At 45.1% G+C, this 27,478-nt stretch overlaps 1 protein-coding gene across 1 annotated transcript; it reads left to right on the top strand.

The window, feature by feature from the left end:
• Nucleotides 1-705: 705 nt before the first annotated feature.
• Nucleotides 706-26,849, top strand: LOC311126907 (CUGBP Elav-like family member 3; the record flags this gene model as incomplete). The annotated part of the gene is made up of 12 exons (XM_084158604.1): nt 706-850; nt 6,000-6,082; nt 21,555-21,603; nt 22,394-22,522; nt 22,980-23,059; nt 23,333-23,473; nt 25,208-25,340; nt 25,558-25,698; nt 25,909-25,968; nt 26,080-26,184; nt 26,366-26,509; nt 26,722-26,849. 12 exons carry the CDS (start codon nt 706-708, stop codon nt 26,847-26,849), a joined length of 1,338 nt encoding a protein of 445 aa, XP_084014730.1.
• Between the last annotated feature and the right edge of the window lie 629 nt (nt 26,850-27,478).

The raw sequence follows: 27,478 nt of genomic DNA, 5'->3' as shown, positions 1-27,478 counted from the left end.
TTAAACCAGCAGTTTAGACCCATAACGGTTGAACAAAGGAGTAGGCTACTTCGATGTCAATGTTATTTACATATACAAATATTTAAACAAAGATGTATATATATATATATATATATATATATATATATATATATATATATATATATATATATATATATAATATATACATATATATATATATATATATATATATACGAGAGAGAGAGAGAGAGAGATTGTATATAGATAAATAGAAATTTGAGTCAGAACCTAATTGGTTAAAATCAACTCATCAATTTCACCCCCCCCCCCCCAAAAAAAGAAATACAAACAATGATAGGCTAAATCATTTCAATTCATTATAATTTCAACATTCCTAGATTTTTGCATGACTATACCAACTTGTGACTGTGAAGTTTTTGTTAGTCAGCCTACACCAGATAGCTCCTGCTCTTCAAAAAATGTAAAGAAAATGAAAGTTATTATACATTTTAAGAATGAATTAATAATTTATTTAGTCTACATCTCTTCTTCTCATCTTTTCCTCTATCATTGTTTTCTAAACACCTTCCCTCTTTCTCTCCTCGTCTACAGGACTGAGTTGTAACGTTTACCCGTCATCTCCAACTCGTTCAAAGATCTATAGGTTCTTCCTGCTCCCTCTCACCACCTTTCCAGTGTCCATCCTCGGTGCGCAGCGGGTTGCTCCCATCCCACACCGTCTCAATGAAGGAGGCCGATGCAATCAAGCTCTTCATCGGGCAGATACCCCGAAATCTTGAGGAGAAGGACTTGAAACCCATCTTCGAACAGTTCGGGAAGATCTATGAGTTGACGGTGATAAAGGACAAATACACGGGGATGCACAAAGGTAAGGGGAGATTAAACAATTACTGTATAGGCTATGCTGTAGAGTGCATGGAAGTACTTTATTATAATATAATGGACAGATGTCTCACTTATCCCCTCCATAGGCATAGTAGCCTACATTTATTCTCTACATTTATTCTCTACAACAGAATACTAAAGGAGAAGTTCTTTTTTCAACCAAATCTCTATTTTTGTTATAGAAGGCTCCAGATAACTTTTTTGTGATTTGTGATTTCACATGTTTTAGAGAAACTTATACCAGACACCAAATTACTTCCGCATCCCCGGGCGCCGATGGATTAAGGCAGCCCCCCGCACCTCACTGATTCAGAGGGGTTGGGTTAAATGCATTCAGTTGTACTGGCTAGGTATCCCCCTTTCTCTAGTATGGGGGGCCCTGAAAAAACATGAACAAAGGCTCCAGAAACACCCAAATATGTCCTTTTAAATGACTAAAATGTAAATGTAAAATGTAGAAACGGCAAAGCTCTCAGTCTAGGGATGCAGGTCTTTAGATGTTGTACACATGAAATTGTGTCATGAAATTGTATATTCCATTTTGTTGCGACTCGAGCGATAAGTCTCTGTCCATTCTACAGGCCAAAATAAAAGAAACACTTGAGTAAATGAGGGATACAAAGTATATTGAAAGCATGGGGTGCTTCCACATAGGAAGTTCCAGACACTTGTAGAATCTATGCCAAGGCACATTTACATCCATTGTGAATGACAACAGTTCCTCTCTCAATACGAAAAATCTTTACAACACTCCCCCTCGATAACAACCAAGCCTCGGTGTGAAATGGAACATTGTCATGCTCTGATCCCATATCTCCACATAGTTTTGCAAACAGGCATGCGTGCAGTGGATGTGGTTTGATGTAGTTTACAATCGAAGTTACCTGCTGCAGTACATCTCCGAGTTCTGTGCTCAGGTCTTTTGCTGCCAGTTGCGCTCGGTGTATCATAAAATGCGTCCATATGACAGAGGGAGACACATTCATAACTAGAGTGCAGAGGCCTGCCCGCCGTCCCGCCATAGATGGAGCCCCATCTGCGCAAAAGCCCACCATTCGATCCCGTATGGAATCTGTTTTTCGTCAATATAGCCACGCAGCAGACTGAACATCCCTTATGCCGTTTCATGCTCGGGAATCGTGAGACAGAACAATATGTCCTCGTAAATAGCATCCCCCGCCATGTAGTGTGAACAAAAGTCAATGCATGGGCATCTAGGCCCTCACAGCTAATGTCCATTTGGAGAGCATAAACTGGGGAGTTTTTGAGTCGTTCAGTCAGTTCTCTTGATTGCTAGCAATAGCATAAATTCTTCACTTAACAGTGTTATCTGACAAAGGTATTGATGTGAGTTTCTGTGCCTCTGCCTCCCCACACATTGTTTTCAACATATCAATTGCAGCCTGTATTATCAAAGTCTCTGCAATAGTGTGTGGTTTCATAGTGTAGCAGGCCTAGCCATCACCAGGAAATGATTCAAGTGCTGCCTTTTTAAGTGCGCTCTCTGGTTTAATTTTATTTTACATTTTTTAAAAATTTTTTGTCATTTAGCAGACTTACAGTTAGTGAATGCATACATTTTTCATACTGGCCCCCCGTGGGAATCGAACCCACAACCCTGGCGTTGCAAGCACCATGCTCTACCAACTGAGCTACAGGATATCTTTTAGATTTGAATAATTTTCATTTAGATTTTTAAGGTTAACCACATTACAATGATTTTGAGAAAACGATGTTATAATATATATATTTTTCGTTTATATATATATATATTTTTTTTTTTGTCAGGATTTTGACAAAGTTAAAACAGGTTTTTAGAAATATCTTATTTACATAAGTATTCACACCCCTGAGTCAATAGATGTTAGAGTCACCTTTGGCAGCGATTACACCTGTGGGTCTTTCTGGGTATGTCTCAAAGAGCTTTGCACACCTGGATTGTACAATGTTTGCACATTATTCTTTATAAAATTCTTCAGGCTCTGTCAAGTTGGTTGTTGATCATTGCTAGACAGCCATTTTCAAGTCTTGCCATAGATTTTCAAGCTGATTTAAGTCAAAACTGTAACTAGGCCACTCAGGAACATTCAATGTAGTCTTGGTAAGCAACTCCAGTGTATACAGTGGGGAAAATAAGTATTTAGTCAGCCACCAATTGTGCAAGTTCTCCCACTTAAAAAGATGAGAGAGGCCTGTAATTTTCATCATAGGTACACGTCAACTATGACAGACAAATTGAGAAAAAAAATCCCAGAAAATCACATTGTAGGATTTTTAATGAATTTATTTGCAAATTATGGTGGAAAATAAGTATTTGGTCACCTACAAACAAGCAAGATTTCTGGCTCTCACAGACCTGTAACTTCTTCTTTAAGAGGCTCCTCTGTCCTCCACTCGTTACCTGTATTAATGGCACCTGTTTGAACTTGTTATCAGTATAAAAGACACCTGTCCACAACCTCAAACAGTCACACTCCAAACTCCACTATGGCCAAGACCAAAGAGCTGTCAAAGGACACCAGAAACAAAATTGTAGACCTGCACCAGGCTGGGAAGACTGAATCTGCAATAGGTAAGCAGCTTGGTTTGAAGAAATCAACTGTGGGAGAAATTATTAGGAAAATGAAGACATAAAAGACCACTGATAATCTCCCTCGATCTGGGGCTCCACGCAAGATCTCACCCCGTGGGGTCAAAATGATCACAAGAACGGTGAGCAAAAATCCCAGAACCACACAGGGGGACCTAGTGAATGACCTGCAGAGAGCTGGGACCAAAGTAACAAAGCCTACCATCAGTAACACACTACGCCGCCAGGGACTCAAATCCTGCAGTGCCAGACGTGTCCCCCTGCTTAAGCCAGTACATGTCCAGGCCCGTCTGAAGTTTGCTAGAGTGCATTTGGATGATCCAGAAGAGGATTGGGAGAATGTCATATGGTCAGATGAAACCAAAATATAACTTTTTGGTAAAAACTCAACTCGTCGTGTTTGGAGGACAACGAATGCTGAGTTGCATCCAAAGAACACCATACCTACTGTGAAGCATGGGGGTGGAAACATCATGCTTTGGGGCTGTTTTTCTGCAAAGGGACCAGGACGACTGATCCGTGTAAAGGAAAGAATGAATGGGGCCATGTATCGTGAGATTTTGAGTGAAAACCTCCTTCCATTAGCAAGGGCATTGAAGATGAAACGTGGCTGGGTCTTTCAGCATGACAATGATCCCAAACACACCACCCGGGCAACGAAGGAGTGGCTTCGTAAGAAGCATTTCAAGGTCCTGGAGTGGCCTAGCCAGTCACCAGATCTCAACCCCATAGAAAACCTTTGGAGGGAGTTGAAAGTCCGTGTTGCCCAGCGACAGCCCCAAAACATCACTGCTCTAGAGGAGATCTGCATGGAGGAATGGGCCAAAATACCAGCAACAGTGTGTGAAAACCTTGTGAAGACTTACAGAAAACATTTGACCTGTGTCATTGCCAACAAAGGGTATATAACAAAGTATTGAGAAACTTTTGTTATTGACCAAATACTTATTTTCCACCATAATTTGCAAATAAATTCATAAAAAATCCTACAATGTGATTTTCTGGATTTTTTTTTCTCATTTTGTCTGTCATAGTTGACGTGTACCTATGATGAAAATTACAGGCCTCTCATCTTTTTAAGTGGGAGAACTTGCACAATTGGTTGCTGACTAAATACTTTTTTTCCCCACTGTATTTGGCCTTGTGTTTTAGGTTATTGTCCTGCTGAAAGGTGAATTTTTCTCCTAGTGTCTGAACCAGATTTTCTTCTCGGATTTTGCATGTGCTTAGCTCTATTCCATTTATTTTTATCCTAAAAAAACTCTGTAGTCTTTGCCGATGACGATCATACCCATAACATGATGCAGCCCCCACCATGCTTGAAAATATGAAGAGTGGTACTTAGTGTTGTGTTGGATTTGCCCCAAACATACTGTAATGCTTTGTATTCAGGACATAAAGTTTATTTTTTTGCAGTTTTATTTTAGTGCCTTATTACAAACAGGAAGCATGTTTTGGAATATTTGTTATTCTGTACAGGCTTCATCCTTTTCACTCTGTCATTTAGGTTAGTATTGGAGTAACTATTGGAGTAACTATAATGTTGTTTATCCATTCTCAATTTTCTCCTATCACAGCCATTAAACTCTGTAACTGTTCTAAAGTCACCATTGGCCTCGTGAAATCCCTGAGCGGTTTCCTTATCTCCTGAAACTGAGTTAGGAAGGACGCCTGTATCTTTGTAGTGACTGGGTGTATTGATACACCATCCAAAGTGTAATTAATAACTTCACCATGCTCAAAGGGATATTCAATGTCTTCTTTTTTCATTTTTACCCATCTACCAATAGGTGCCCTTCTTTGCGAGGCATTGGAAAACCTCCCTGGTCTTTGTGGTTGAATCTGTGTTTGAAATTCAATGCTCGACTCAGGGACCTTACAGATAATTGTATGTGTGGGGTACAGAGAAGGCGTAGTCAATCGAAAATCATGTTAAACACTATTATTGCACACATACAATTAGTGAGTCCATGCAACTTATTGTGAATTGTTAAGCAAATTTTTACTCCTGAAATTTAGGATTGCCATAACAAAGGGTTTGAATACTTATTGACTCAAGACATCTCAGCTTTTCATTTTGAATTAATTTGTAAAAACATAATTCCACTTTGACATTATGGGGTATTGACTGTAGCCCAGTGACAAAAAAAAATCTAAATGTAATCTATTTTAAATTCAGGCTGTAACACAACAAAATGTGGAAAAAGTCAAGGGGTGTGAATACTTTCTGAAGGCACTGTATTTGGGTGTTGTTGGAGCCTTTGTTCATGTTTTTTCGGGGCCCCCATAAAACACAACGAGGTGAGGAAGTGATTTGCTGTTTGGGGTAAGTTTCTAAAAAATTTGAAATCACAAAAAAGGTGTCTGGACCCTTCTATAACATCCCATTTACATCAAAAATAGAGAATTGGTTGAAAAACAACAACTTCTCCTTTAAAGTTACAATGCAACCTGCTGCAACTTCTCTTTGTCCACTGTTGTATCACAGTATACTAATACATCATTTGTTGAATGGTATAATGAACCCTCAATCCTACCCCAGGCTGTGCCTTCCTGACATACTGCGAACGAGAGTCTGCCCTCAAGGCCCAGAATGCACTGCACGAGCAGAAGACGCTACCAGGGGTGAGTGCGCTCTCTGACGTTCAACAGCATACACTGGCAGAGTTCCAAATGGCACCCTATTCCCCATGTAGTGCACTATTGGCTAGAGCCTTATGGCCTCTGGTCAAAATTAGTGCACTAGTACTACATTGGAAAATCGGGTCCCATATGGGACTCGGCCACTCCGATGAGCAAAAGGCAGAACAAGTGGCATTCTACCTCACTGAACTACACACACAGACACACAACAGTGTGCCACAGAAAAACTAACTCCCTCTGACATGTGAGCTCCACTTCCCTTTGAGTTGATGTGCCCAAGAGGAAGGTCAGAGGTGGCTTTCCTATATTCCCTGTACATGACACATCCAGTCAGAGCCTTAGACATCCTCCTACAACGTCTTTGGTTGTAAGTGACAGCTTAGGGGCATGCCGAAGTCACTTTGCCCTCTCTCTCTCTCGCCCCCTCTTTCGACTCGCACATTCTAATCAAAGTTAGAGCAGCTTGATTAGCATAATTAGCAGGTGTGCTGCCAAGTGACATTTATGGAGCAGAATGTGACGTGACAGGCGTTCTCTCTCGGCAGTCTCTATAGAAACAGACTAGTATTGTGTTCCAAATGCTATTCCCTATATAGTGCACTACTTTTGACCAGGGCTCATAGGGTTTAATTCAAAAGTAGTGTACTATATAGGGAATTAGGGGTACCATTTGGGCTAAATGCAACACGGCTAGGAATTATTATTGGACAAGCCTGCTTTCCTCCTTCACTCAGTCTCTGCCTCTTCTCAATATTTTCCTCTCATCTCCCTTTTCTTTTTATTAAGGTTTACTGAGTTGAATTCTTTGTTGGGTTTTATTACCAGTATTCCCATTTGAAGATAGTAGTAGGCCAAATCAACGTTTATTTGTAATATGCACAGGACATGGCGTAGTGTACTCAGTACAATGAAATGCTTACTGGTAAGCTGAGACAGTGAGGGAGTATGGGTTTTAGTAGGGGCGTCTGGGAGCCAGAGCAGTAGTTAGCACTAGCAGCAATATAAATCCTGTTATTAGCTTGACAGTAGTCTGACCTTCCTGACGTCTCAGAGGGGATCAGCAGGCACGTTCCCCGTCGCTAAACCTTCTCTTCCCCGTCTGTCTCCCCAGTGACTCCCCTCCCAGACCTCCTCACCCAAGTCTTGTACAACCGTCCGAGAACAACCTCCCCCTCGTGTCCCCCATCCTAACCCCCGCAATGATGAAAACCACGTTATTAGCTACACACTGACTACCAACCCCCTAGACAAGTAGTACCCCCACCCCAACTACCAGCTGTGGTGTAATCGTCATCTAATAGCACCTGCACTGCCAGATAATTAACTTCACCATCCTCTTGTCAGGGATGCTACAAAGAAATTACATGAAAGTAATTGAAAGACACAAATACACCAATGCGCTTCTGAATACAGAAAGCTGAAGCATGTCATTATCTCTCTCCCTGTGCATTTATATTCAACGTCCCTCTCTCTAGTGAGCTATACACTGCCTGCCATGGTGGAAAATGTTACTGCTTTTAATTGTCCTCACAATACACAAGCTGCGTCCGAAAAGAAGTAAGAAGGAGAGGAAAAAGAAAGTGAAAGGCGGGCGGGATGAACAGATGGTCTGATCTGAGTGGCACCTGGCCTTGTGTTTAATTTCAGGTGAGAGACAATCTGTCTCAAAGCTCACCGACATGGAGGCAGAGGAATAGTGTCAAAACACATTCACACACGGAGGAAGAGCGAGGTTGTAGACAGGGAGGGGAAAAAGACACAAAAATAAGAATCTGCTGCTGTACTTTCTCTCCTCCTTTGCCCATCTTGTACTTGTGTCTTCCTGTCTCCTCTATCTTTAGCTCTCCATCTCCCCGCTGCTATCCCTTGCTGTCTGAATTCTGTTTTGTTGCCATCCCAGTGTGTCTGGTCAGCTTCTCTACTACAGCTGCTTGAGAAGTGAAACTCCTGGCAGATAAACATGACTACACAGACACGAAATGGGCCAACTCAGAAATTGCTCCCCATCCCAAACAATGTAACCTATATATCTCCTCTCCTCTATCCCCTCTATCTCTATCTGAGTTTTGGATCCTGGTGTTCAGACTGACATGATTTGCTGAAGGGGGGGATGGAGTATGCCAGGGAAGAAAATATCCAGAGATCTGGATTGGAGTTGAATATTTTTAGATCTTCATAAATGGAATAGAAACACGCACACTGCTCTTGCCAGTATCACTTTAGTTTATTCAGCTTTGTCAGGGCTTTTAAAAAAAGATCTTCATAAAGAAAATACGTTCTCCCTAAAAAATATTTTGTTGGAACATCTGACTAAGCTTGACATTTACTCAGCCATGACAAGTCAGACGCATTATTTTGTGAATAGTCTCAAAATTATTTCATTTGTATGACTAACAATTGAGCATACACACAGTGCTTATATACAGTATGCCTGTGGGGTAGCCTATTTGTTCTGTGTACTGTGTGTCCATGTGTGTAAGCATAAAAAGCAGTGAGTAGTCTGAGCAGAGATTATTATAATATTGAATGCATATCTGAGCACACATGTCTGATTGATCTATTAAAGAGTGTGTGTGTTACATTTGGATATGTATGCATATCATTATGCGCTGATATCAATGTGTGCAAGCCAAGGGATGGTACAGATATTGTGCAAACTCACCTCACTGTAGAAAGGCTCAACAGCTGTCACTTGAGGAGACTGTAGTGATGAATGTAGAATAGATTCAATTTATGATGAAGATAAATGGGTGTGAATTGAAGAGAAATTGGATGAATGGGTAGAAGGGTGGGGGAGGGGGCAGTGTTGTGTTTGAGACCACCTAAAGTGAGACCATTCAAGACCAAGACCGGCGCAAATCGAGTTCTAGTCAAGACCAAGACCGGAGGCGGGGCGAGACTGAGTCAAGACTGAGACCGAGAGGGGGACAAGGGGTCCGAGACCGAGTCAAGACCGAGACCAGAAAAATGCAAGTCCAATTCAATATTTTTTTTTTTTTAATTGAGTCATTTAGCAGACGTTCTTATCCAGAGCGACTTACAGTTAGTGAGTGCATACATTTTCATACTGGCCCCCCGTGCGAAACGAACCCACAACCCTGGCGTTGCAAGCGCTGAGCTACAGGGGAAGACCATGATTGTAATTTTGTCAGATCACCACTATAATAAGAGTTCACAGTATTTCTGTGTTCATATTTCAGAACAACATATGGATTCCTTAGACATTCAGAATAGGGAAAAAATGCATGCTGAGGGAAAATAGAGCCACTCTACAAATTATTACTAACCCAAACACAGTGGGGGACAATTGGCCTTCAAAGGGCTAAGGATTCATTAAATAATGATTATAATAATAATAATTATATTATTATTTTCAATTATGTTCTAATTTAATCTCTTCAATTTTTGTTGGAAAGGAAAGGGTTAACACCGAAGAGAAAAAAAGATCCAATCAGGATTTTTCATTGCTGGTCTCTGGGGAGATAAATCTAGCTAGCTAAGTCAGCCATTGGCTAGCTAGGCCATCAGAAGCTAGATAAAGGAATATGCCATTCCACTGTATTGAGGCAAAATTTTAGAGTGACGGTGGAATCAACCAATCACATTTTTGACTTAGTGAGTGGAACCGTTTTTACAAAAACATATGGAAACGTGTGCCTTCTTGAAGGCCAACAGGTCACTGCGCAATAGTGAGCAGTAGTTTTCCCACGGTCTAGCTAGCTAGCTTTTGTTGTCGGCTAGTTTGCAGCAGCTGCAGCATGTGTTATCAAAGAGGATGTTGTTGATAATTTGTTAGCTTTTCCCTTTTCAAGAATAACTTGAGTTTCAAATTATCATCATCTGGTGAGTGGAACTGTGTTTTTTATTGCAGCGCGCTTGCTGTTAATAATTTGTGTGTGTGAAACGTTGTTGCATTTAAAGTGGAACTGACAGCATTTTAGCAACATGCAATCTTATTAAAATCTGTTCATATAGCGACCACTTAGATATGGTAATTTTCATAAATTCTTAGAATGTTTGGGAATTACATATACCAATATACTCACGTTGTATAATGATTAGAAGACAGGCGCAGGAATATGTATTAGGAGTTTTATTTACTCCACCCAACACACAGTATATAACAAAGGGATGTAACCCAAACAAAAGAGCGAGGTGTAACCTCTACACAATACACGGGACGAGACCCCTAATAACAAGAGCACAATACACGGTACTCACGAGACCAACGGACATGGGACAATAAACGACAAGGACAATGGGGAACAGAGGGCACATATATACACATACGAATCAGGGGGAATGGGAACCAGGTGTGTGTAATGAGACAAGACAGTCCGGGGTTGGTGGTAATGAACCAGGTCAGTGACGCCTAGAAGGCCGGTGACGTAGACCTCTGGTGAACGGAATGAGCAGCAGTACAGGGGGGATCCGTGACAGTACCCCCCCCCCCCCAAACGCAGCGGGACAACACCGGCCTCGGGGACGACCACAGGAAAGCGGTGCGGTCAGTGCGCCGACTGTGAAAATCCCTGGTAAGTGAAGCATCCAGGATGTCCACCGCAGGAACCCAGCACCGCTCCTCTGGGCCGTACCCCTCCCAGTTGATGAGGTACTGGAGACGCCCGACGCCTCGAATCCAGGACTTCATGGACTGAGTACGCCGGACCTCCCTCGATGTCCAGAGGAGGAGGTCGGGCCGTCACTGGGTCCAGCCTCAGCGAGGGGACCAGGCACCACTGGCCTGAGGAGAGACACATGAAAAGTCGGGTTAATGCGGTAATTAGCAGGGAGTTGCAAACGGTATGTTACCTCATTAACCCTCGTCAGGACTTTAAACGGCCTCACAAACTGCAGCCTCAGCTTCTGGCAGGGCAAGCGGAGGGACAGGTTCCGGGTGGAGAGCAAGACCCGGTCGCCTGGAGAGAAAACAGGCGCCTCACTGCAATGGAGGTTGGCCTGTTCCTTGTGCCGACTCACGGCCCGCTGGAGACGAGTGTGCGCAGCGTTCCAGATCTCCTCAGCGCTCCGAAAACACTCATCCACCGCAGGGGCCTCAGTCTGGCTCGGATGCCAAGGTGCCAGGGCCAGCTGATACCCCAACATGCAATGGAAAGGAGTGAGGTTAGTGGAGGAGTGGCTGAGGGAATTCTGTGCATACTCAGCCCAAGGTAGAAAATACGCCCACTCCCCCGGCCAGTCCTGACAGTAACACCTCAGGAACCTGCCCACTTCCTGATTGACCCTCTCCACCTGCCCATTAGCTTGAGGACGGTATCCAGAGGTGAGACTGACCGTGACCCCCAGGCGTTCCATGAACGCTTTCCATATGCGTGAGGTGAACTGAGGACCACGGTCTGACACAATGTCCTCCGGGATCCCGTAGTGCCGGAAGATGTGCGTAAAAAGAGCCTCCGCGGTTTGCATGGCCGACGGGAGCCCAGGCAGAGGAAGAAGGCGACAAGCTTTGGAAAACCGGTCCACAACGACGAGAACGGTGTTGTTCCCCTGGGAGGGGGGAAGGTCAGTGACAAAGTCCACCGAGAGGTGAGACCAGGGTCGTTGTGAAACTGGCAGGGGAAGGAGCTTTCCATAAGGGAGGTGTCTGGGTGTCTTAGACTGAGCACAGATGGAGCAGAAAGAGACACAAACCCGTACGGACACAAACCCGTACGTCCCTAGCCAAGGTGGGCCACCAGTACTTCTCAGTCAGGCAGGCGATGGTACGGCCTATCCCAGACCCGACACAAGCGCTGTGTGCACCCAGGAAAGGAGGCAGTCCCGCACACCCGTGGGCATGTAGGTGCGGTTCTCCGGGCACTGTGCAGGTGCGGGTTTCGTACGCAGGGCCTGCCCTATGTCGCCGTCCATGTCCCACACCACTGGCGCAATGATACGGAACGGAGGGATGATGGGGGTCTCCTCTCCCTGCATCTCCTCTGCGTCATAGAGGCGAGACAGGGCGTCCGCCATCACGTTCTTCGAGCCTGGCCTATAGGAAAGCGTAAATTGGAACCTGGTGAAGATAAAGCCCACCTGCCCTGTCTTGGATTTAGCCTCTTCGCTTCCCTGATGTACTCCAGGTTGCGGTAGTCCGTCCACACCAGGAAAGGGTGTTTGGACCCCTCCAGCCCGTGCCTCCACACCTTCAGAACCTTCTTGACCGCCAAGAGTTCCCGGTCCCCTACGTCGTAGTTCCTCTGGGCAGGGCTCAGCTGCTTGGAGTAGAAGGCGCAGAGCCGCAGTTTTGGAGGGGTTCCGGTGCGCTGGGACAGCACTGCCCCGACTCCTACATCGGAGGCATCCACCTCGACGATGAAGGGGAGTGAGCTGTCGGGATCTGCCTGCACGGGAGCAGTGGTGAAGCATGCCTTCAGCGTCTCGAATGCCCTCTCCGCCTCCGCCGTCCAACAAAGCCGCTGGGGACCTCCTCTCAGCAGGGAGGTAAGAGGCGCGACCACCGTGCTGAAGCCCCGGATGAACCTCCGGAAATAGTTGGCGAACCCCAGGAATCGCTGGACTGCTTTCACAGAGTTTGGGATGGGCCATGACCTGACTGCACTGATTCGTTGCTCGTCCATCTCCACTCCCTCCGTGGATATGAGGTAGCCCAAGAAGGACATGGACTGCTGGAAAAACAAACACTTTTCTTGTTTAACTTAGAGATTATGCTCCAACAGTCTTCCCAGCACAGACCTGACTAACGAGACATGCTGGGTTCGGTCAGCAGAATAGACCAAAATGTTGTCTATATAAACCACTACACCCCGTCCCAGCATGTCCCGAAACACTTCGTTTATAAAGGCCTGGAAGACTGAAGGAGCATTAGACAGGCCAAAGGGCATTACGAGATACTCGTAATATCCCGTGGTCGTGGAAAAGGCCGTTTTCCATTCGTCGCCTGCACAAATGCGCACCAGATTGTAGGCACTACTCAAGTCCAGTTTTGTGAAGTACTGCGCCCCCTGCCTTTGTTCGATGATGGTTGGAATGAGGGGTAAAGAATAGCTGAACTTAACGGTGGCTTTGTTCAGTGTTCGATAATCAATGCAGGGGAGCAGTCCCCCACCTTTCTTCTTAACAAAAAAGAAGCTTGAGGAGGCTGGTGACGTAGAGGGGTGGATAAAAACCCTGCTGGAGGCTCTCCATGGCCTCGGTCTCCACGTAGGAGAGGGGATAGACGTGTCCTCTCGGGAGGACTGCGTCAGACAGCAGGTCAATGGCACAGTCTCAGGGGCGATGAGGAGGCAGGCGTGTAGCCTGGGTCCAGATCCTGGTATTCTTCCGGTAAATCCACTTGAGTGGCGTGGTCCCGACTTTCCACCGTAGTGGTGTTGACAGACACGGCGAGACACCTCACCTGACACTCCTGCGACCAACCCAGTAATCTCGTCTCGGACCAGGAAATAACAGGGTTCTGCCAACTCAACCAGGGGAGACCTAAAACAACGGGGGGCGTGGGGGTGTCTATAATCAAAAAGGTGATCTGTTCTAAATGAGTGTCATAGGTCAGCAGAGAAACGGGAACAGTGATGTGATGTATGAGCCCTGTCCCTATTGGACTAATATCCAGGGCTCAAACCGGAATGGGTGACTGTAGGGGAACCACAGGAATGCGTAAAGCAGTGGCCAGTGGCAGCTCCGGAATCAATCAGAGCTAACGGAAGTGAGGGTCTAGGATATTCAGGGAATTTAATGGAAAAACACTCTGGTTGAGTTGACAGAAAAGGAGAAGAGATCTTGCATCCTCCCTGGGTTGGAGCAGGGGAATTCCCTGGCTTGTCACCTCCTCGCGTATTAGTGGATAGAGGGCAGGTCGGGGAGAAATGACCCCTTTCTCCACCATAGGAGCAGAGGCCCAGATTCCTCCTTCTCCTACGCTCTGCCTCGGGCAAATGTGCAGAGCCCACCTCCATCGGCTCTGGCCACGGAGCAGGTGTAGCCATGGGCTCCGGATTCCGCGCAGGTCTTCGTCGGGACCGCAGGAGGTTGTCCAACCGGATTGCCATGCTGATGAGCTGGTCGAGTGACAGGTTGTCATCACGGCAGGCTAACTCCATCTGTACCTCCTCCTGCAGTCCGCTGCGAAAAACGGTGACCAGAGCCGACTTGTTCCATCCGGTGGAGGCCACGACGGTCCGGAACTCCAGGGCGAACTCCGAGGCGGTCCTAGATCACTGGCATAGTTGGAGTAGACGCTCACCCTCCTCTCGGCCCTCCACAGGATGATCAAACACCGAGCAGAAGAGGAGGGTGAAGCGCTCGTAGGACACGACCTCGGGTCCTCCCGTCTCCCAGACCGGCGGCACCCCAGTCCAGAACCTGTCCGGTCAGTGCCGAGATGACTGTGGCAACCCTGTCTCTCCCGTAGACAGCCTCGGCATAGCGAGCGAGGTACAGGTCGCATTGCAGAAGGAATCCCTTGCATCTCACTGGCGCGCCGTTAAAGCGCTCTGGGAGGGACAGGGGTATTATGCGGACCGGCTCGTATAGAACGGAGGTAGGTTGTGGTGGTGTGGGAGCTGGTGCCGGAACCGGTGCTGGAGACTGGAGGGACTGCACTTTCCCCTCCAACCACAGGATGGTTGCCAGCACGCTGTCCACGACACTGTCCTCGTGATGCTGGACTGTCTCTACGATGGTCGCCAGCTCGGCCTTTCCCGCTGTCTCCATTTTTATGGGTCGATTATTCTGTCATGTTGTATAATGATTAGAAGACAGGCGCAGGAATACGTATTAGGGGTTTTATTTACTCCACCCAACACATGGTACGTCATCAAAAACGACGGGGACGAAGCCCCAAAACAAACACGTATATATAATTTATATAACAAAGGAATGTAACCCAAACAAAAGAGCGAGGTGTAACCTCTACACAATACACGGGACGAGACATGTAATAACAAGAGCACAATACACGGTACTCACGAGACCAACGGACATGGGACAATAATCGACAAGTACAATGGGGAACAGAGGGCACATATATATACACATACTAATCAGGGGGAATGGGAACCAGGTGTGTGTAATGAGACAAGACAGTCCGGGGTTGGTGGTAATGAACCAGGTCAGTGACGCCTAGAAGGCCGGTGATGTAGACCTCCGGAGCTGGTGAACGGAATGAGCAGCAGTACCGGGGGGATCTGTGGCATTTGTGAAAATTCTATAGCAATATAGAGTGGGAAAGTGACCGTGTGTTTGGACAATTAATAGACACTGCAGTAAATAAAACCGTCGGTCTTGTCCAGAACTAGAGTCTACACAGACCTGTGCGCTATAGCCTATCAGAGCTACAGTACACCTTTGATACAAACAAGCCATTTGCCACATGGGCCTGCCATCATTCACTTTGAACTGGACTGTGTGTTTACAGGCAGTTGCAACAGCACGACTTTAGATCATTAGAACGCATTCGCCAAAAGCCATGTAAACACCTCCTCTTACATTTGGGAACTTTACAGTCCTATTGATCAAACAACCATGAAAAGGTAGGCTCTCTCTCCCTCATCAACAACAACAAGATCAACAAATAATGCTAGCCAGAGCAAGATGAGCTAAAATCTAAGTAAGGAACATTAGATTAAACCTCTCAAACTTTTTCAGCTAGTTGGCCGTCCTCTTCCTTCTGCAGCTTGCTAGTTAGCCTCCTCTTCCTTCTGCAGCTTGCTAGTTAGCCTCCTCTTCCTTCTGCAGCTTGCTAGTTAGCCTCCTCTTCCTTCTGCAGCTTGCCTGCCAATGCATGCTTGTCCCAACCAAGCACCCAAGCTAACTGGCTAAAGTTGGCTTGCTTGCTAGCTACAGTGGAGAAAAAATGTATTTAGTCAGCCACCAATTGTGCAAGTTCTCCCACTTAAAAAGATGCGAGAGGCCTGTAATTTTCATCATAGGTACGCGTCAACTATGACAGACAAATTGAGAAAAAAAATCCCAGAAAATCACATTGTAGGATTTTTAATGAATTTATTTGCAAATTATGGTGGAAAATAAGTATTTGGTCACCTACAAACAAGCAAGATTTCTGGCTCTCACAGACCTGTAACTTCTTCTTTAAGAGGCTCCTCTGTCCTCCACTCGTTACCTGTATTAATGGCACCTGTTTGAACTTGTTATCAGTATAAAAGACACCTGTCCACAACCTCAAACAGTCACACTCCAAACTCCACTATGGCCAAGACCAAAGAGCTGTCAAAGGACACCAGAAACAAAATTGTAGATCTGCACCAGGCTGGGAAGACTGAATCTGCAATAGGTAAGCAGCTTGGTTTGAAGAAATCAACTGTGGGAGCAATTATTAGGAAATGGAAGACATACAAGACCACTGATAATCTCCCTCGATCTGGGGCTCCACGCAAGATCTCACACCGTGGGGTCAAAATGATCACAAGAACAGTGAGCAAAAATCCCAGAACCACACGGGGGGACCTAGTGAATGACCTGCAGAGAGCTGGGGACCAAAGTAACAAAGCCTACCATCAGTAACACACTACGCCGCCAGGGACTCAAATCCTGCAGTGCCAGACGTGTCCCCCTGCTTAAGCCAGTACATGTCCAGGCCCGTCTGAAGTTTGCTAGAGTGCATTTGGATGATCCAGAAGAGGATTGGGAGAATGTCATATGGTCAGATGAAACCAAAATATAACTTTTTGGTAAAAACTCAACTCGTTGTGTTTGGAGGACAAAGAATGCTGAGTTGCATCCAAAGAACACCATACCTACTGTGAAGCATGGGGGTGGAAACATCATGCTTTGGGGCTGTTTTTCTGCAAAGGGACCAGGACGACTGATCCGTGTAAAGTCTAAGTCCACAACAATGCTTAAACCATATCTACACCCCTGATGCAAACAGCACATGAAGACAATTGCACATCACAAATAGCCTACTAACCAACACTTCGGACTAAACTTTTTCAATACCTGGTTTGCATATCATCAGTGGCGATTTTAGCATGTAAATCTAGGTGGGGCAAACAAAAAAAGAAAAAAATGTATGCATGCCAGCAAAGCCACTACACAACACAACACTAAACAATACATTAATTCCACTATAACGGTGACAAACGGTGCCCACAAACTGTTATGGCCTACATAAAGCTGTCTCAACAGCAGAGTCCCAACACCTTACCACTGCTACACCTGGCTATCATCAGAGCCTTGTCTGGCAGCGAAACAGTCAATTCAGCCTCATTTACTGCCTTTAAAAAACATAGCTGATATGGCTGACTTGCTTAAACAAATGTGGTTTTTACTGACAATTTAGATGTACAGACTATGGCATAAGGGGACGACGAGCGGATAAGAGGCGATCCGTAATTTTGATTAAGACATTAATGAGCGAGCTAGGACGGACATAGTCAATATAACTATTTGTTCAGCACTTTTGAAATGTACAGCGACAGAACATGGGCCGTTCTTACAGTATTCTCACTGTACACAAAGTCAGAACCGTCTGATAAATAAAGGGGGCATATAAGCAGACAATGAAAGCTCTTACAATATTCGATGATGACATTTCTCTAAAACAGGCTATAGGCTACATGTGCACCACCAACAGCTACACAACATACACTTAGTATTACTTTCTTAGCTACAGTATACATATCTCCCTGACATATTATATCATTTATGCAGCAGCATACAATACATTTTTGGATTTACCTTGTTGTGCTGTGCTCACTTGAACAGGAAGGTGGTGCGGCGGTCCTTCGTGGGCAAATTTTGTCATCAAACTTTGTCATCAAAGTCTGGCATTCTCTGGATTTATGGTGCTTTCAAGACAACTGGGAACTCAGAAGGTCGAAACATGACTGCCGAGTGCTGAAGCGCGTAGCGTGTAAAAATCGTCTGTCCTCGGTTGCAACACTCACTACTGAGTTCCAAACTGCCTCTGGAAGCAACGTCAGCACAAGAACTGTTCGTCGGGAGCTTCATTAAATGAGTTTCATTGGCCGAGCAGCCGCACACAAGCCTAGGATCACCATGCTGAATGCCAAGCGTCGGCAGGAGTGATGTAAAGCTCGCCGCCATTGGACTCTGGAGCAGTGGAAACGCGTTCTCTGGAGTGCTTCACCATTTGGCAGTCCGACGGACGATTCTGGGTTTGGCAGATGCCAGGAGAACGCTACCTGCCGCAATGCATAGTGCCAACTGTAAAGTTTGGTGGAGGAGAAATAATGGTCTGGGGCTGTTTTTCATGGTTTGGGCTAGGCCCCTTAGTTCCTGTGAAGGGAAATCTTAATGATACAGCATACAATGACATTCTAGACGATTCTGTGCTTCCAACTTTGTGGCAACAGTTTGGGGAAGGCCCCGCAGCAATGTTCCAACATCTAGTGGAAAGCCTTCCCAGAAGAGTGGAGGCTGTTATAGCAGCAATGGGGGGACCAACTCCATATTAATGCCCATGATTTTGGAATGAGATGTTCGACGAGCAGGTGTCCACATACTTTTGGTCATGTAGTGTAGCTCTACTTTTAGAGATATACTGTGCATCTTCTGATGAAGAAAAGCAGCTAGAGGAAAGAGTAGCATAAATAATTGTGGTACTTTTTCTATGTCTGTGTGAGTTTATTTTTGTTTGCATCTGCGAATAGAGATATAGCCTATATTTCCACCTGTGTGTTTTCTGTGCTCTAAGTATCTCTGTACATGTTCGTGTGTGTGTGATGTGTAGGGAGAGATGAGGGAGCGGAGAGAAGAGGGGGGATGGGGTGGCAGGTTGATTATGGTCGCAGGTCTCGTTGCCAGGAGACAGCGGGGACGAGGGATGCCAGGTTGCTAGGTAACCGGTGCGATGCAATGACCAGCGCTGTGTGATGGAGCGGAGGGAGACAAAATTGAAAATGGTCTTTCTGCTCCCCCCATCCCCTCCCCCTCCCTCCTTGTAAACGCTCTTGAAAGAGACAGAGATGGTCTCCACTGATATATTTACTGTTCAGAGTCACGGATTTAAATTTGAGATAAAACTGGGAGACAGAAATGTGTCACCCTCTTTACTGCAGCCTGTTTGGGGCTTATTGATACAGTGAGTGAGTGGAGGGGACAAGAGATTATGGAAGAGGGCAAGTGAGGAGAGAAAAATGTGATGAAGAATGTGATTAACAGGGATGTACACACCCTGTCTCTCCTATCATCTCCCATCCCACATCCCACATTCACACTCCTCAATAAATGCAAGTGTGTGTTTGTTTGTGTGTGTGTGTGCGCAAGCATCTGTAGTGTGATGTGTGTGTTTGCATTGAGGGGATGGGGTGGGGGAGGGGTCTTGCTGTGATTTGATTGGATAATCTATGGATTTAATATCTCATACTGTAATCCTAGTGAAATCCTGTTTGGCATCACAGAGGAAAATATTAACTATGTGTGGTCATGTCAATGTGGACATTTGTGTTTGTGCCTCTGTGTATGTTGAGTTGTAAAAATAATCATAATGTCTCTGTAGATTTTGATTTTTAAAAGGACAATATGAACATTTAAAGCTAAATTGGGTCACAGATAGGGCTGGTTTGGCCTTTGTCCGTGTTTAATCTGTGCTGTGTTTTTAAAATGAGCCTGTTGATTTGCAGAGAAAGAGAAAATATAAAAGATAAAAATATTAAAGTGGCTCGGCTTCACAGTGGAATAGAAGGAGACATTTTCTTGGTCCCTACAGTATCTGCCCTTGAGGCAGCAATTAAATGCAACAGGCACCATCTCTTGTCCTTTTGTCCCTACAATTCCAGTTCTCCCCCAAGCATCCTCTCTCCCTTACGACATACACATCTAATAATCCCACCGTCTCTCGACCTAGTACCACCCTTTATTCCTCATTTGTTTTTTCTCTCCTTCATCCCTCGCTTTTTTTCTGCTACACACAATGTTCTGGGAAACCTTGTTTACCTGCTGTGGATCTCATCACAAGGTTGTCATGGTGACCGCAATGTGAGGTGGAGACTTAGTCAGAGGAGCAGGGCTGGTTGCCGTGCCGACCTCGAGTGCCACTGCCTTGATGGCCTCCCCTTCTCCAAGCCCCTGCTCTTGTATATTCTAATTCCATTCTCTTGTGCCATCTGCTCCGCTTCTCATCTCCTTATCACAACCGTGGTAAACATGGAAGCACTCAAGTCATAATAGACTAACCTAGCGTTTATATGAAATATACTCTGTAATGTTTTATTCAGGGCATATTATATCCTGAAATTCGATTTGAGACATTTCTATCAAACAGTTGTTGCATCATGATTAGGTTGTGTCGTTAAAGTCGAAGTGTAGGCTAAGATGTGATGTTTTGGTTTTGTTCTGTGTTTTAATACAGTAGTCTTTCACCTGATGCAAATTAGGACTGCATTTATTCTGCAACTCATTTAGTGGATGACTTTATCCAAGGTGACTTTGCCGAACATTTGAGGCGTGTAGAAAAACAAAACCTCTGAGCTCAAAATTCTATTCTATTTGCTGACTACCGGGAACATTCACGATGTGCAAATGCATTATGATTACTGCTTTCAATCCTTCCCGGTAAACAGGTGCTTCTCAATCCCCATGGTCATCTAATTAATTGTCGTAATCAATGGGACACTCTCCATTAGAAAACCCAAGGCCTGCCGGTGATGATGTTTGTGCATGCAGGTGGCAAGGGCCTGACCATCTCTGATCAATACTGTCTCCCGCTGACCAATCACAGCTGATCAATCAGAGACAGGGATCAGTGACTCAAATGTCACCAGCTCCATAATTAAGACCTTCATTAAGCCACCGTTAACACACTGTCACTCTGCTCCACTCTGCTCACAAATCCCTGTCCTCTCTGCATCCTCCACCTGCTCTCCTTCTCAGTGCACCACCATACATTTGAAAGAGAGTATTGAAGTGCCTAGCTAGGCCTGCATCATTATAAGGATTGTGTCAATGGTCCACAAAAGTAATTTCAGTGGATTATGTTTTTATGATGTGTGAAAGGTTGTCTGTTTCCTCCTTTGTTTTGGTTGCTCTCTCCTCACTCTGGCCTGATTCTGATTCTATCCATTCCTCTACAGCGCTTTCCCCCTCTCTCTCTGTTCAGAATCTCTCACCATTCTAATCCAGCGTGCTTCTGTAATCCGGATTAGCCAGCGAGCGTTCTTAATCTTATCACTTGCCTAATCCCGCGTGGGTGTGTGCCTGTGTGTGGGTGTGTGCTTTTCCTGTGTGTGTGTGTGTGTGTGTGTGTGTGTGAGAGACACTCACTCTCTGGGAGGGAATAGAATTGATAGGGAATGAGATGAGAGTAAAAGAAGAACAGTAAGCCAGGAGGGTAATGGGCAGGGCTTCATCAGAAGCCGAGGGAGTGGCCAGCTCATATTCCAGCCCTTTCTTGTGTTCTACATACATGTACACATTATATGTAATAATAAACAAGAATCTTCATAATTATGGATGTGCCTTGGGATAAGAGGAACCTACTTACTGACCATGTAATATGGGCTTTCGATTTCAGATGAACCGGCCCATTCAAGTGAAGCCAGCAGACAGCGAGGGCAGAGGGGGTAAGAGACAGCTGTTCATAGCAACACCCGTTCAAACAACACCTGAAGAGAAATGCAACTGTTCTAACAACACCTTTCCAAAACACCTGTCTAATGTATTACCTTTTTGAAACAACAAACTGATGTTTCAAGACAAAACCCTGAAACGGCTTCAGCCCAGCTTCAACAAAAATACCCACTCATCACTGCTGTTAAGCAACACCTGTTTCTAAACAACACCTCTTTCCCATCCCCCAAATATTCAAGTAGCAGCATTCTTAAGTGCCTGACTAAAGAAAGTAAATATAATAACGATTTCAACTGCTGTTTTCATTACCTCAAAGACATTGTCACCTAGCATACCGAACAGTGGATGACGAAGGAGCATTCCAGTCAGAGCCAGATCATGCTCTTTGTGCAGCAGGTTTATTGATACTGCACTCTGGTGGCCTTTTCCATATATAGCAGGGTTATAGCGCAATAGTCACAGACACAATATACTATTTATTGTAACTACATCCAATAAAAAAATTAGCTGATCGATTAACACGTTGGGTTTATAAAGTAAAACAAGGTGCAAATTCCTGAGCATGTTCTTGTGTTATATGATAGCTTTTTCCTCTTCACCTACATTTGATAATTTTTCTCTCCTTTCTCAATCATTCAATCATTCCATTTTAATCCATGCCCTTTGCCTCTACCTATTCTTGGCCTCAACCAACCACTCTCTCTCTGTTCTTCCCTCCATCACTCTCTGTCCATATTCCTCTCTTCGTTCCTGTCTTGGCCCTTCACCTCACCTTCCCCTTAGAAGACAGGAAGCTGTTTGTGGGCATGCTGGGGAAGCAGCAGTCTGATGCCGACGTGAGGAAGATGTTTGAGGCGTTTGGGAGCATTGAAGAGTGCACAGTGCTCCGCGGGCCTGACGGCACTAGCAAAGGTAGCTAACACCATTACTGCAACACTGACCGCTACAACGTCTAGCTTTACATCACCAGCACTAATATTACCATTAAGGTCAGAAATCAGTCACATCTAAACTCGTGACACTACAAAGATAGATGCTTAATTTTCTGTGTTTGTTGTATGAGGCATGACTAATGTTTTTATTTTATTTATTATTTAACTCTTATTTTACCAGGTAAGTTGACTGAGAACACATGCTCATTTACAGCAACAACCTGGGGAATATAATGATGCAATATGTTTTATAGGTCATAGTTAATAATGCTCAATGCGGTTTATGAGCTATGATTGATGAAGCAATTAATGTTTTGTGGACCACAGTTAATGACGCAGCTATAACTAATGAAGCGCCGAACGTCTGGTGCATTTTGTAGGGATATGTTGTGTCACGTGAGGGGGGCCAGGGTTTTACAATGTGTCATGTGTTGTAGGCTGTGCCTTCGTGAAGTACCAGAACAACACAGAGGCTGCGGCAGCCATCAGCACTCTGCATGGGAGCCGTACTCTACCGGTCAGTCTCTCTCAATCTCACTCTCACACACACACACACACACACACAGTAATTTAGACACTTAACATAGTGACTCATCAACAGTGAAACGCTGCTACTGTCAGACCTCCTCCTACACAAACACTCCATAGCCTATTGTAATTTATAGGAGTGGAGAAAATATTTGTGGAATGCCCTCCTCAGTCCTCGTGTTAGTGATATAGGTAATTTGGTACAGTGATGTGTGTAATTTTCACTGTGTAACATCTGTAATATCCCTCTCTCTCCCTGCAGGGTGCCTCCTCCAGCCTGGTGGTGAAGTTCGCCGACTCTGAGAAAGAACGAGGGATAAGGCGCATGCAGCAGGTGGCGTCCCAGCTGGGGGTCATCAGTCCCATGACATTACACCTCGGGGCTTACAATGCCTACACACAGGTAGTGAGTACTAGTAGTACTGAACCCCAAACACAGGCATTATGCAGAGATTGGAATACACAGGCGAACACACTGGTAGTAAATGGCTATGTCGCAAATGGCACCCTATTTCTTATATGGGTCAAAAGTAGTGCACTACAGTGCATTCGGAAAGTATTCAGACCCCTTGACTTTTTCCACATTTTGTTAAGTTACAGCCTTATTCTAAAAAAAAATACTAATCAATCTACACACAATACCCCATAATGAGAAAGCGAAAACAGGTTTTTAGAAATGTTTACAAATGTATCAAAAATTAAAAACGTATTCAGACCTTTTACTATGAGCCTTGAAATTGAGCTCAGGTGCATTCTGTTTCCATTGATCATCCTTGAGATGTTTCTACAACTTAATTGGAGTCCACCTGTGGTAAATTCAATTGATTGGACATTATTTGGAAAGGCACACACCTATCTATATAAGGTCCCACAGTAGACAATGCATGTCAGAGCAAAAACCAAGCCATGAGGTCAAAGGAATTGTCCGTAGAGCTCCGAGACAGGATTGTGTCGAGGCACAGATCCGGGGAAGGATACCAAAACATTTATACAGCATTGAAGGTCCCCAAAAACACAGTGGCCTCCATCATTCTTAAATAGAAGAAGTTTGGAACCACCAAGACTCTTCCTAGAGCTGGCCGCCCGGCCAAACTGAGTAATTGGGGGAGAAGGGCCAAGAGGTGACCAAGAACCCGATGGTCACTCTGACAGAGCTCCAGAGTTCCTCTGTGGAGATGGGAGAACCTTCCAGAAGGACAACCATATTTGCAGCACTCCACCAATCAGGCCTTTATGGTAGAGTGGCCAGACTCCGCCTGGAGTTTGCCAAAAGGCACCTAAAGGACTTTCAGACCATGTGAAACAAGATTCTCTGGTCTGATGAAACCTCTTTGGCCTGAATGCCAAGCGTCACGTCTGGAGGAAACCTGGCACCATCCCTACGGTGAAGCATGGTGGTGTCAGCATCATGATGTGGGGATGTTTTTCAGCGGCAGGGACTGGGAGTCAGGATCGAGGGAAAGATGAACGGAGCAAAGTACAGAGAGATCCTTGATGAAAACCTGCTCCAGAGTGCTCAGGACCTCAGACTGGGGCAACGGTTCACCTTCCAACAGGACAACGACCCTAAGCACAAAGCCAAGACAACGCAGGAGTGGCATCGGGACAAGTCTCTGAATGTCCTTGAGTGGCCCAGCTAGAGCCTGGACTTGAACCCGATCGAACATCTCTGGAGAGACCTGAAAATAGCTGTGCAGTGACGCTTTCCATCCAACATGACAGAGCTTGAGAGGATCTGCAGAGAAGAATGGGAGAAACTCCCCAAATACAGGTGTGCCAAGCTTGTAGCGTCATACCCAAGAAGACTCGAGGCTGTAATTGCTGTCAAAGGTGCTTCAACAAAGTACTGAGTAAAGGGTCTGAATACTTATGTAAATGTGATATCAGTTTTTTATTTTTAATACATTTGCCAACATTTCGAAACCTGTTTTTGCTTTGTCATTATGGGGTATTGTGTGTAGATTGATGAGGGGAAAAAAACAATTTCATCAATTTTAGAATAAGGCTGTAACGTAACAAAATGTGGGAAAAGTCAAGGTCTGAATACTTTCCAAATGGGAATAGGGTGCCATTTGGGAAGCATACTGACAGTGAATGAGATCGAAGGACTCACTCTCTCTCTCTTTCTTCCTTGTAGCTGGTGCAACAGCAGGCTCTGGTGGCCCAGTCGGCGTACTTGTCTCCTGTATCCACTATCACCATGCAGCAGTTGGCTGCCCTCAACCCCAGCAGCCTTATTGCCACGCCCATCGCATCACTCACTACCTCAGGTAATAAGAAGCTGCCATCCTCCGCCACTTCATCCCCTCCCACAGGATTCTCTGCTCTGCTCATCTCACAGTTTCTCTTTATTCTTTATACAGTATATATCTCGTTTTTCTAGAGTCTTTGCCCCATATATTTCTGCCTTTGATTCTATTTTATTGCGTTTGTTATTGTGTTTGTTTGACCATGTCTGTCTGTCCCCTGGATGGTCGTCCTGTGCAGGTACCAGCACTCCGCCCACCATGGCAGCCACAACAGTGCCTGCTCTGCCTCCACCACTCAGCTACCCTCCAGTGCCAGCTCCACTCAATGGACAGTCAGCATCTGAAACCCTGTACACCAATGGAATCCATTCTTACCAAGGTATCTCACTCAATCTGATGGAAGCAAGGTCAGAGGATCATTATGAATATGTAATCAAATTAACCTTATCTAGGATTTTGGTTTGTTTACTAAGAATCCTGTTGTACGGCACCCAATGCTATTTGGAGCATGTAACCATCCTCAAAAAGCATGTTTGTACAGCAGTTGATAAATCATGCTGTTATTTTTCTCTTTGATTCTCTCTCTCAGCTCAGAGTCCAGTTTTAGATCCTCTTCAGCAAGCATACGCAGGGATGCAGCACTACACAGGTGGGGCAGTAGTGAGTCCGTTTGAGTCCTTAAAATTTCCCGGAGGGAATTTTAGGTTTGAAATGCCCTCTCAACAGTCCTTAATGTTTACTTATGCAAACACACCCACAGCAACCTACCCTGCTGCCTATGGAATGGTGGGGCAGCCATTCCCACACCAACACACAATGCTTGCACAGCAACATCAGCAGCCTCAGCAACTGCAGCAACGAGAAGGTGATTTCTACCTACTTGTCCTCCCTCCTATGAATTCTCACTTTTGACTATTTTCAATGTTGGTTTCCCACAAAGTTTACACTGCCTCAATCACTACCTCATCCTGATCATCTCAAGTCACGTTAGAACCCTCAGGGAGCCTTGATGGTCTAACCTTCCACTGTATTCTTCTTCTTCTTAGGTCCTGAGGGGTGTAACATCTTCATTTATCACCTGCCTCAGGAGTTCACTGACTCAGAGATGCTGCAAATGTTCATCCCCTTCGGCAACGTCATCTCAGCAAAGGTCTTTGTTGACCGTGCAACCAATCAGAGCAAGTGCTTTGGTGAGTGATGATGATGACAACGAGTGCGTCCAAAATGACACGCTATACCCTATGTAGTACACTACTTTTGACCAGGGCCCATAGGGAATAATGTGCCACATTGGGAACACAGTCAATGATGATAATGAGGAGGCAGTGCTGGGAAGGATTGCTCCCTTCTTGTAGTATTAATACTTTCACAGAATTGTCTATAACTGTTTGCTTCTCTTCAGGTTTTGTGAGTTTTGACAACCCGTCCAGTGCACAGACGGCAATTCAGGCCATGAATGGTTTCCAGATTGGCATGAAGAGGCTCAAGGTGCAGCTTAAGAGGCCCAAGGATGCCAACCGACCCTACTAAATGAGGTGAGAATGAGGGGTGAGGTGGAGGGTCAGGGGGATTGACAGGCAGTGGAAACTGTGTTTAAGGTAGGTTATGGCAGGGGTATTCATCTTATAACCTAAGAGGGCAGGAGCCTGCTGGTTTTCTGTTCTACCTGAGAATTAATTGTACCCACCTGCTGTCCCAGGTCTAAATCAGTACCTGATTAGAGAGCAATAATGAAAAAATGCAGTGGAACTGGCTTTGAGGTCCAAAGTTTAGTTTGAGGGGGTTATGGGATAAAGGGAGAATTGTATGTTTTAATTTTGTGTATTAAATTATCAACTGGGATAAAATACACTACATGACCAAAGGTATGTGGACACCTGCTCGTCAAACATCTCATTGCAAAATCATGGGCATTAATATGGAGTTGGTCCCCCCCCCTTTGCTGCGACAACAGCCTCCACTCTTCTGAGAAGGCTTTCCACTAGATGTTGGAAAATTTCTGCGGGGACTTACTTCCATTCAGCCACAGGCATTAGTGAGGTTGGGCACTAATGTTGGGCGATTAGGCCTGGCTCGCAGTCAGCGTTCCAATTCATCCCAAAAGTGGTCGATGGGGTTGAGGTCAGGGCTCTGTGCAGGCCAGTCAAGTTCTTCCACAC

Source organism: Coregonus lavaretus (genome assembly GCF_964263955.1).
Source record: "Coregonus lavaretus genome assembly, chromosome: 3".
Classification (NCBI taxonomy): Eukaryota; Metazoa; Chordata; class Actinopteri; order Salmoniformes; family Salmonidae; genus Coregonus; species Coregonus lavaretus.
Note: the sequence above shows the minus strand (reverse complement) of the source record. Positions and strands in the feature narration are given on the sequence as shown.